Genomic DNA, 11,419 nt, shown 5'->3' on the forward strand with positions numbered 1-11,419 from the left:
AAAAAAAGCAGAGCATTTTCCAAATCCCATTGGCAACAAACATATCAATTGTAGTCAAATTAATTTGACTTTAATTGATCAAACAAACAATTCAATTAAATTTGTCACTGTTTTAGTATTTGCTATAAAGCTGAAATTGATGACGCATAAACCTAATTAAATATTCTTCGAAAAATTCTTATTGAAAGGAACGCAGGCAAAATCAATTTATTTCGGTAAAGTATTATTTCGGTCGAGAATGTGTCACCCACACACACACAATTATATGGAAATTTTCTATCCATGTTGGCAATTCTCATCAAAAAAATATGTGTGTTATTTAAATGTTCACTCTGTCCAACGTTTAATCCACCATACAAATTATGTCGGCAACTAAATGGATTCGCTAAATTTAATTTTCTCACTTTTCAGTTTGATTTTTGCGTTCATCATGATGCCGTTCAATGCTATTCTGAGCACATCCTGTTTTTCTTCCCAGAGGAAAGTATCAGGAATACTTATGATTCCAAAACCACGTAAGCCTGGCATCCGAGCTCCCTATAAACTCATCAATTACTATCAGTTTATTCTGGAAAGATTGCAATTAGTGCGGCTAGAAAAATGCATTCGTTCAAAAGAAGTCATTCTGTATCATCAATTTTGATTCAATCGTAAACATCTTTTGCATTATTAGGCTTTTCTTCATCCGCCCAAAGAAAATGTTCTCTTTTGAAAAAATGCTTATATTCCATTTATAAATCCATGTAGCAAACTGACTACTGGCACTTTTTAAAACATTCTGTTGGTTTCTCCCGATATATTTTCTCCAACTACTGTTAATGATGAGTTGCAGGTTCCAAAAGTAAATATATTTTTGTTTGGACTAGGCTTATTTTTAGATCTATTAAAGGGTTTCATCAGTCGATTTATATCGGGTATCATTATAGCATTTAAAAAGTCTCAAAATAATACACTTAGTTGTCTAGCACAGTTTGGCCAGGTAATTAACGAAATATGCCAGATTAATCAGTGTCATTTCTTATGTATGGTCCCGCAGTTCAATGGAACTGAAGCGTTGGGCTGGATACATTTTTGAGTGATGCTAAATACAATTTGGCAGATGATTGAACTAGATTGTGACCAACAAACATACCATTTATTCTGTTATTATATTTACTTTAATGACTCATCAACAGTCTGATTAATAATGGCATTTATTTTGTTTACAAGCACCTTTGCCATTTGCGATTTAATAGTACAAAAGTTATTATGGGTATTTATTTAGGCTATTACTAATCATTTATCTATGCATTGAACTTGGAACAGAACCTACGTTAAGGATGACACTATGCGAGTATTGCTCACTGCTTTTCTCATAGGGATTGTGTCTAGTTGTTGTCTGGATCTGTTTTATATCTTGTCTAGTCTTGGGTTTTATTTTAATAATTTATCGACGCTTAACTTTGAAATGCGCTGATTTCTTTGCACGGACAGTTGCTACTCAGATGCTGTAGCGTCTAATTAGCATTCATTTGATCGGGAACTAGAGAAATAAAAATATATTCAATTTTGTTCATGGGCTAGCAACAAAACTTGTCTCTTGTTTTTTTTATTTATCTAATCACAAGCATGTAGCAGCTTCTGAGTAGGATTTATATACGCAAAAAATCAGAGATTTTCAAATTAAACATCCATAAAAATGAAACCCGAATAATTAAGTTTAATTGTTGATTAATTTAAGTAATAATGTCGTTCTTGGTATATTCATCATTGCCGAACTTTAGCCAAGTAAATTTAACGATGAATTTAAGAGAAAGTGACTTCCAAAATTCAAAGATTAATATCTCGAATAGGTATATGACTTTTTTAATAATTCGATCAAAATACGTTTGGCAACTGCTTTTTAACCAATTTTTAAGTTAAAAGCTCCGCTTTATCATATCGTGGCGATACGAGCCTTTGCATCCATCATCCATTAACTATCTCATATTAGGCGTTTTCATTCCCTTTTTGATTTTTTATGTATCTTCCTTTTATATTATTAATTAATAGGGGGCTGTAATTGAAAATTTAGTCATGAGTTCTAGCCATTATTTAATTCATTCTTCACAGTTTCATTTCATTATTTATTGGACTCGACCGCTTTTATTTTTCACTTAACCGCCGGCACGTATTGGGAACAGAAGAATAAAGCGTTTATTAACAATAAATTTTTTGAGGTTTATTTGATCAGTTCCAGTCGAAAATAGCATCAAAAAACATTTCATAAGATCCAGAAAAATATTTTTCCTGAAAGCGACGTTGTCATTTGCATACTCCAAACTGCTAACACAGTGTCCAGGTTAAATATAGTGTGCGTTCTAATTTAAGAATCACATATCGGCCCACTGAAATATCTTATCCACGCCCCCGTATAATGACGTTTCCAATTCGTAAGACCACAGCTTTATTAAAAAAAAAACATTGGATTATTATCTATTTTTTCACATTGATTCTCACTAATATCGGATTCTATCTAGGCCACCTAATTGCGAATATTAATGGCGTAAATTTCCCTGGCCAACATTTGCGAACGGATTTCACAACGATTCTATTTGCAAATAGTGCAGACTCAATCTTAATTTAAATTTAAATCTTCTTGTAAATAGCGCACTCATTTTCAATTCAATTGATTGATGCGTGAAATTCTCTTTAAATTACGCTCTACAGTTCTTTGTCCAGTTGTTTCGCCCAATTATCTTGAGCTGTTAAGGCTTGAATGGGAATTCATTTTTCTATCCATTCCTCATTTAACATAAAGCCTACAACCATGCCGAGATATTATCTATTAACCAGTCACCAGTTGAATAACTTCCTTCACCGGATCTTTCTCAAAGAGCTCGGCTTTATGAATGGTGAAACGATCATATTTGAAGAGCCCTTTTATTGGACAAGAAATGGAATCAACAATTTCCACAATTCTCATGTGTGGTTGATAGAAAGCCCCCATGAAACGCGGTTTCTGAGAAGATTATCCGTTAAAGTTTGGGATGGAATATTTAATAATCCAGTTACTGAACCACATTTCTTTGACGAAAATTTGAGCAGTGAGAAGCAGGGACCTGGACCGGAACCGATATGGACCCAAAACCGGAACGGAACCGAGTTTTTTTTGGACGGGAACTGTAACTGAACCCATATTTGATATTAACACACTGTTAGGTGCTGAACCGAAACCGAAATATTTTATTCGGTTTTTTCGGTTCTGCTTGAAACGTTTGAATTTTAGAGGAACAATTATTTGTGAGGACCAACCGACTTTTCAATCGAAAAGAACAAGCACCATACGTGTATACACTATTTTTAAAATTCTTTTTTAAGTTGAATTATTTTATCAGACTATGAAGGCTTTCACGGCCGGTTAAATCACATTTAGGAATGTTTTCCGGGCTTTGAACCCGTGGTCTATGGGAATTTCTTCCTGACGTTTCGTCCACAACTGCGGTGGACATTATCAAAGGCGATGAGGCAGTGGGCGAAGTGATCTCCCGTGCTTTCCGACTAAGACTGTCTTAGACTGTCTTAGTCTTTGATAATGTTTACCGCAGTTGTGGACGAAACGTCAGGAAGAAATTCCCATAGACCACGGCATGATTTATTTTAATTTTTCGATCACCAACAAAGAAACATTTGAAATTGAAATGTTGGACAAAAGCAATTCCTCAAAAGATGGTGAAGACATGAACCAGGAAGAACAATGTTTAAAAGGAAATAAGAGTGAAAGAAGAGGAATTGGCGAAGTTGTGGACCTGAGTGAAAACGGAAAGAAGGGAAAAGCGCTAAAGTCAGAAAATTCATTGACAAATCACTTTTCAAAAATACGATTAAATTAATTTTTGTATGGGAGTCTTTATTGCAATGTTGTTCCATTTAATGTTACCTGAATTTCAATCCTTGTGTGGGGTTGCTAGTCCTCCTACACTCCTACCCCCTACCATACAACCAACCGAAGTACCGTATGAAGCAGTGGATCGTTTGCGCATCTTTTATCTTGTATAATACAACAAGCAAGGAAAAAGATAGTAATATTCCTAATTAGAGTATCTTTGTCCTCGTTCGTTGTTATATATAGATTTTGGAACCAAAATGAAACGAAATTTTAAATTTTGCCTTGGACCGAAACCGGAACGGAACAGTTATTTCGTTTCGGTCCGGGTCCTTGGTGAGAAGTATCGAGCGTTTTTGGAAAACTCTTTACTTTTCAACTTTCTTGTTTCTTGAGCCGACCTGTACATGCTTAAAGTTTAATAATAAATAATGAGTCATAAAAATTTGAACTGCAGGCTCTATCGAATCACTTACGACCAAAATAGTGACAATATCACGCCGTCAAAAACACTTGGCCCATTATGAAAAGCAAAAGTAAACATCTAATATTAGTTTCGAAATCAGACGTCATTATTTAAGAGGCATACCGACAGCTAGCTCTATTTTTGCATATAAAACATACAGTTTTTAATAACGCAGCGCTTGCACTTTGAGAGAAACCCGCAAAACCATGCTTAATATACAAGCAAAAAGTTCATATGAACTGGGATCCGCAAATTTTTACGCTTTATTACTAACACCCTGTATTTTATGCGGATAAACCGTCCAAAACAGACTTGCCGTGTCGCCCTTTATCACTTCAATTCGTTTATTTGTTGCCCGTGAAAAATTCACCGTTAAAATAAAGTTTCTTGAATTTCCCAGCAAAATCTTTGAATTTTGGCGTCGTACATCGAACATGAAACATTGTCCTCAAAATAAAATGTTAGTATAATATGTGAGGGATATGTAGGTTGCAGTTAATCAGCCACTTCCGATTCGACAAACAAAATTTGACTCACTTTTCATTTTTAGTTTCGTACTATTAATCTTCTCGCATGTCTTAAAAGCTGTTTGAATAAACAAACTGCAATATCTGGTTCAAAAATAGTTGGTGGTTATTGGAAAATTCTAGTAGAACAACGTTTGCAACTGAGAGTTCAAAGATCAGCATTTGTTGGCTCATTGGATTCTAGAGTTTCACTTTGGCCAGGTAAAAAATAGAGTTTAACAATCATAAATCGGTCATCTCTGACCGGTATTAATGCCAAAAATATTTGAATCAACCCACGCTGATTCTTTGTAACAAGTGCAACTATGAATCATTCGTGCTTTAATTGAAGCTTCCATTAGTGTATTGGCCAAACGATTTTCGATATTTTCTAATATTACGAAATAGGATCATTAAATAATAAATGTGGTGATTTTTTTTATTTTTTAGACATCATTAGTCATTTTATTGTCTTGAAATTCAACTTGGTATTAAATTTACAATTTCGTTGTTATATTCAACACTCAACATCCAGTTTAGTTTATGCGAAACTAAACAGATTCGAAAAGTCCTAGAATATTATACTGTATTTTTTAAATAAAAATTACTGAAGCTTTTGAAACTTGACGAAATCCACTTCAAGCTAAATTGATTGCTGCATTAATATATGTTTGCATATTTTACAAATCAATCAATAATGCAGTTTGAATAAAAATTTACTACCACACTGAAGCGAAAAACATATAAAACATACCAATAAATAAGCTAAAAAAATATATATTTATATTATCAGCAATCGCTGGTGAAATGTTTATTTAAACAAACGAACATTGTGTTTTTCAGAAAATGGCAGCCCATCTGTGTGATGCAACTGTCTGAATTCGTGTTTAATAATTGGGTTAATATGTATGTACTGACCCACCTATAAAGCTAAAAATAAATCTGAGACAAGTGTACATAAATATAGAAAATGTGTAAACTCGATTGTTATCGAAATTAAATTTTCAGCCTATAATATCGAGATAGATAGCCACATTTTATATAGAATCCTTGATAGTTCTACTATGAATGGAAAATTGAAAAAATATATATTTACGCAAATATTCATCAGTACTGATTCTCTTTGTTGCGATACAAAGAAATAAGAAAAGGAGATGTTATACACCTTGGATGTGTAAAAAAACCTGACTGTTAAACATATCTTTATTTGAACAACTAGCGTTTTATACAAATTTTCCAATATACATACAACTCTCACTAAGTGAGATAATCAAAACGAATACTTATGAGTAATTTTTATCATCTAAAATTCTACTTTATTTCACGAATTTACGTATCAATCTTTATTGTTATTTGTTATAAAAAACTCACGAAATGTAATAACGAACGACTAATATCTAATGCCTCTTCTAATCATTTAAACACTTTCCGTCGGGAAAATGTCTATATGTTTAAAAACACCTAATCCTAAGAAATATTTAAATAAACTTACATCAAAAGCAAAAAAATAGACTGTATTTCTCTACAAGACAAATATTATTGTTTCGCTCTTCAAACAAACTGTCACTTTTTCCAAATTACAACTTTACACTACCTTACTGTTAAGTAAAACCTTAACATTAAAAACAGACATTTTGGTCTCTACGCCTGTTGTTGCAAGTGGAATATTTAAACCCTCTAGTAAGTAACTAGTAAATACTTAAAATCGTTGTAACATTAAAACCAAATTGGAAATTTATCATTACTGCATTAAATCAAGTGTTTCATTGCTGTATATTTTGGACGTTTATTTGATGCCTACATTCCGAAATATTGTTTTAAGAGCCCAAAAATAATGTTTTGAAATAACAGTCAAACTTATACCTATCGTTTTAGTCTCTTTCATGCAGATCCTTCGTCCTTCTTGTCAGGCTCTGGTCCTTTAGGTTCTGAATTCGGATTTGGAGGATCTGCGCCGTCAGGATTTCCGCCTTGAGCGTTTCTGGCCACTCTGTTGTAGAAATCCGGATCTTCGTTTACGACCCTTTGAGCAAGCGCTTGACCACTGGAAAAACAACAACTCGTAAACTTTTTGACGATTTACAATTAAAAAATGTTTATAGACCAATTCCACAAATTTTTTAGTTACAGGTTAGTTTAAGATTGAAAGTTAGTGAGTTAGCACAATTGAACTTACGCTTGCATCATGGTTTCTATTGCCCCGGGCATTCCTTCATTGTTCAGGGACACGTTGTTTATTAAAGCGGACATCCTAAGTGGAAAGATTATTTAGTAATTTATTTATTAAGCCAGATGATGTAAATGTTCATAGGAAAACTTACATGCTATGGAAGTTCTGGTCACTCAGGACCTGTGTAGCCATGTTAATAATATTAGGATTGTTTATAAAGTCAGACAGATCTGCTGGAATCGGTCCAGCATTAGCTCCTGAGGCTGTTGCACCTTGGGGGGAAATTTGAATGTATCACTTATTATCGACAAGACGTGACATTTACCTGTGCTAGCGCCAAGTCGTTCTTGTGCAACTTTAAGATTAGTTTCGTACATTGCGTTAGTTGGGTCATATTTCAGAGCAGTTTCGTAAGCCTGATAAGCAAGATCGTATTTGTTTAAGTTAGAATACGCTATTCCCAATCTTCCATAAGCTTTCCCGTAGCTTGGATCTAGTTTGATGGCTTCATTGCAGTCATTGATTGCATCAAGATCTTTCATCAGTCTCGTATATGCTGCGGCTCGATTGCAATAGTAGACAGCATTATACGGGTTTAATTCAATAGCCCTAAAATTAATTACACGTTACAGTCGTGCAAACGAACAAACTATTAATATGCGTACTTTGAGTATTCGTCTACTGCCTCTTGATATTTACAGCTTTTCATGAAATCATTGCCTTTGGTTTTATGCTCTTCTGCTTTTGCAGTTTTTTCTGCAGTCACTTCAACTTTTTGCTTAACTTGTATCAGTGATAAAAGGTCAACTGTTTCAACGCCCTCTTGGTCTTCTTCTACTTCAAATGTTGTTTCTAAGCATTGCACAGCCACTTCCAACGACTCTTTTTTTTCGTCAGTCAAACTAGTTCCGGTTAATTCATTTCGCAAGAAATTTATAATACTATTTACTAAAATTTGTTTTTTGGAATCCATTTTCTTTTATCTAAAAAAACTGGGCGCATAACTCAATACTTCTAGTAAACATTTAAATACATTTGTTTTTTCTTAATTTAAAAGCAATTTGCAAAGCTGCAGAGGGCATAGTCAATACCCTCTGAAATTGTATGAATTGAGATGTTGCTGGATACGTTTAGCATACGATACTTGCTGAACACAGTAACCTGCGGGTGCCAAATGAAAGAAACTCATCAAATTTTGCAATTATCTCAAGAGATGTTCGAAACAGCTATTTTTTAACGTTGGAAAGTTGTTGAGTTTCAGTTTTAATCGTGTAGCAAAATGGTAAATCGCTTATTCATTCTAAAAGTCTGCTGTGGCGGCGCTAGTTGTTAATTATTAGGGGTGAATAAGACTCCATGAATTGCAAGTTCATGTTAAAAGTTAATGATCATCCTGATTGTAGAAGACTGTTTCAAATGGTGTTCATTAAGTATTAACTGTTCTTATTTTAGTTGTACAAAATACATACCTAGTATCTATTGCAACGAGAATACTATTCTATTATTGCAGAATCAACCGTCTTGTCTGGAAAATTCTTGTTCCCACCGAACCTGTAAACCTAACGAAAAAGTTTGGTTATGCTTCCGATCTCTTGTCAAATTTATGCATTCTGGAGCACGTTCCGCAATAACTTTTTAAAGATGATATTTATAAATTATATTTTTTATCTGTATAATATTTTTTTGCATTTGAGTGCTTATTTTAGAAATTCAGTAATTTTGCTGGTAATTTTCTAGTTTATCACCAATTTCTTCACCAATCCAAGTTTATCACCAATTCTAGGAAGTCACCAATATGCTTATATTATAAATAATCTCTTAGACTAACGACTTTTCTTTCGTGTTTCGTGTGGAAAAGCGGTTTTCTTCATTGAAACTCGCTACTTTTCCATAAGATAACAAAAGATGCCATTTTAGTTTGCAGTTTTAACAGCTTCCAATTTAAAGTTTAAAGTCTATTTAAAGCAAAAATTCATTTTAACGTAGACCCTTTTTATTGTTATGTAACAATTTAGTAGAAATTTGTAAAAATTTGTAAGCGATTGGTTAATGCAAAACGCCCAATTACAATCAATGGGTAGTAAAGGCAAACTGATGGCCAATGGAGTCAATGATTTTGCGTTTTGCTTTTCTAAGGTACTGCCTTTTTTTAAGGCGCTTCTTAATGGATATTTTTTGTGGGCGTATATTCACGGCGGAAAATACATTTTCATATAGACCCTTTTTATTATTTTTTAACAGTCTACTAGGAGACACCTACAGTCAATGAACGATAAATCGGGGCATACTGATGGCCAATGGAGGCAATGATTTTGGGTTTTTTATTTCTAAAATACTTCCCATTCCTAAGGCGCTTCCTTAGGGGTATTTTTTCCTTCTTTAGAGCCTATTCATTATTTAACAGTATAGTAGGAATTTGTAAGCAATTGATTAAATCGTATCCCGACTACAATCAATGGCTGATAAATCAGGGTAGATAAGTAGGTACTGATACGCAATGGAGACAATGATTGTGTTTTGCTTTTTCAAGGTGCTACACCTTCCTAAGGCGTCTCATAAGGGGCAAGGCACAGATCTAGGACAGTAAAAGGACATCGGAGGACAGTAAAAAATAAAATTTGCTGTATTCCTAACGCAGCCCCAATCACGATCATTGAGTTATCAATCTGGACATCCTGTTGACTAATACGGGACAATGATTTTGTGTTCCTGATGAGTTTCCTAAATAGCTTAGGCAAAGGCCTAGATGAAAAAAAGCAAAATTTATAAATTTTGCTTTATGAAATCTCATCTCTCTTTCATGCTTTCTGCTCATCTTTCAAATACTTAATTAATTTCTAATACATTATGTTCCAAAGATATAAAATACATTAAAACTGGTAAATAAAAGTAAACACGATGGCCTGATAAACCAGAAAATTACGATTTTGCGTTACAATCAAATTGATTCACATTTCAAAATTCTATTCCTAATAAGTTTGTTTAAAAATGTGTTACAGAATAAATGTTTAACATTTTAAATCACCAGGAAAAGTTGGAATTTTGTATTTATTAATACATATTAAGAATTGGCTAAAGTGTAACAAGCCTGCTTCATAACGCTAATCATATTCTTCTCAACTTCCTACAATTCAAACTCAACTTGTCATGTTATTCGTAAAGTTTTCAGCATATCGACATGCCGCTACTCGTCCATTACAATTGACTAATTGCATATAAGCAAATCCGTCTGCAGTAAAGCTTTTAAACAACTGTGATTAATGACTCAATATGTAATTTATTGCGATTATAGCTAGGGCAAAAACGGTTTGTTTGAAAGTAGCTCAAAATTTCGAATGCGTCGTTAGGATATTTTCGAAAGAGCATTAAATAAACTACCTTTACTCGCCTAGCTGGGCCTTTCCTGATTTTGGTCGTGTAAATGTTTCAAATCGTTCTATCTTCGGAAGGATTTAAAATATCGAATCAGTCGTAATGACTTTTTCGATAGCCGGCATTAAGAACTATCTTTACTTAATTTGGTTGGTCAGAAATTCCTAACTGGTAAAGGAAACCAAAAATGTGAAAATTTTTCGGCGCTTTCAAATTTCAAAGACACGCTCTATATCTTAGAAACAGTTCTAATAATCGGCTCAAGTCGTCATGGACTCGAGCTATTAGAACTATCTATTAGATGTCCTGCCCCGAGAAGCGTCATTCACTAATTAGTGTTTATAACAAATTTTTAACCTGAAGAGATAGAAGGAAAAGCTGAAAAATCGTGCCAAATATAAAACACCCTTTATCTCAGAAACTGCGGGAAATATCAGATCAGTTGTAATGACCTTTTCGATAGCCCGCGTCAAGAACTACCTACTATTCCCCAAGTAGGTTTCAAGAAAAATTGATAACCGGTAAAAAGTTACAAACGAAAATTGAAACATTTTGAGGCTACCGAAGTTCAAAAAACACTCTACTCTCAAGGGCGGATTCAGGGGGACTCACGAAAAAAAGACTGAATTTCTGCTACATGACGCCCCCCTGAGTTGAAAGCTGAATCCGCCCCTGCCCAATGTATGATGTTCAAATTTCGCTTTCTGGGTCAAAGCTACCCGAATTTCCTCACCTATGTTGTTATGACTGAATCGAATTTTCAATTCTCTATCTAACGATGGCAAAACGAATTCTGTGGCTCAAATGAAGCTTGAGAAACTTCGAAAAAAGCAACGTCATGTTTGAGCCGGTTTTGCTACTCAAAAAAAAAAACACGCAAATGTTGAACTTCTTGAAATCAAGACTTTTTTGGGAAAACTGCCTACATTTCCTTATCGATGGTTCACTTTCTAAAAAGACCATTTAGTTCGTTTTGGAATGATGTAAAAATGAGCATTCTTGCTCATTTTGCTTCCGAAAAATGAGCAAAAACGGGACGGAAAACATGGAATTTTGGCAAA

General features: G+C 34.0%; 1 protein-coding gene across 2 annotated transcripts; it reads right to left on the reverse strand.

Moving 5' to 3' along the window:
• Positions 1–6,001: 6,001 nt before the first annotated feature.
• Positions 6,002–8,596, reverse strand: LOC109532858 (small glutamine-rich tetratricopeptide repeat-containing protein beta). Of its 2 annotated transcripts, none has more exons than XM_019897932.2 (6): positions 8,456–8,596; positions 7,652–7,969; positions 7,312–7,595; positions 7,138–7,258; positions 6,993–7,067; positions 6,002–6,860 (listed from the first exon to the last, which is right to left on the reverse strand). In XM_019897932.2, the coding sequence occupies exons 2-6, from the start codon at positions 7,957–7,959 to the stop codon at positions 6,698–6,700; spliced, it is 951 nt and encodes a 316-aa protein (XP_019753491.1). In that variant the 5' UTR covers positions 7,960–7,969; positions 8,456–8,596; the 3' UTR covers positions 6,002–6,697. The 2 variants fall into 2 exon arrangements, with proteins under 2 accessions (XP_019753491.1, XP_019753492.1); XM_019897933.2 differs by having other exon boundaries at positions 7,652–7,978; positions 8,456–8,568.
• Between the last annotated feature and the right edge of the window lie 2,823 nt (positions 8,597–11,419).

This window comes from Dendroctonus ponderosae, unplaced genomic scaffold (genome assembly GCF_020466585.1).
Source record: "Dendroctonus ponderosae isolate FM_Combo_2020 unplaced genomic scaffold, Dpon_F_20191213v2 Dpon_F_20191213_1, whole genome shotgun sequence".
Classification (NCBI taxonomy): domain Eukaryota; kingdom Metazoa; phylum Arthropoda; class Insecta; order Coleoptera; family Curculionidae; genus Dendroctonus; species Dendroctonus ponderosae.

What these genes read in the sequence shown, in the direction of transcription:
- LOC109532858 (XM_019897932.2), bottom strand. Translation starts at nt 7,959, where the DNA reads ATGGATTCCAAAAAACAAATTTTAGTAAATAGTATTATAAATTTCTTG. An exon ending in ACGACTTGGCGCTAGCACAG is followed by an intron (nt 7,259 to 7,311) that starts GTAAATGTCACG and finishes TTTCCCCCCAAG; the next exon opens with GTGCAACAGCCTCAGGAGCT. An exon ending in GACCAGAACTTCCATAGCAT is followed by an intron (nt 7,068 to 7,137) that starts GTAAGTTTTCCT and finishes CTTTCCACTTAG; the next exon opens with GATGTCCGCTTTAATAAACA.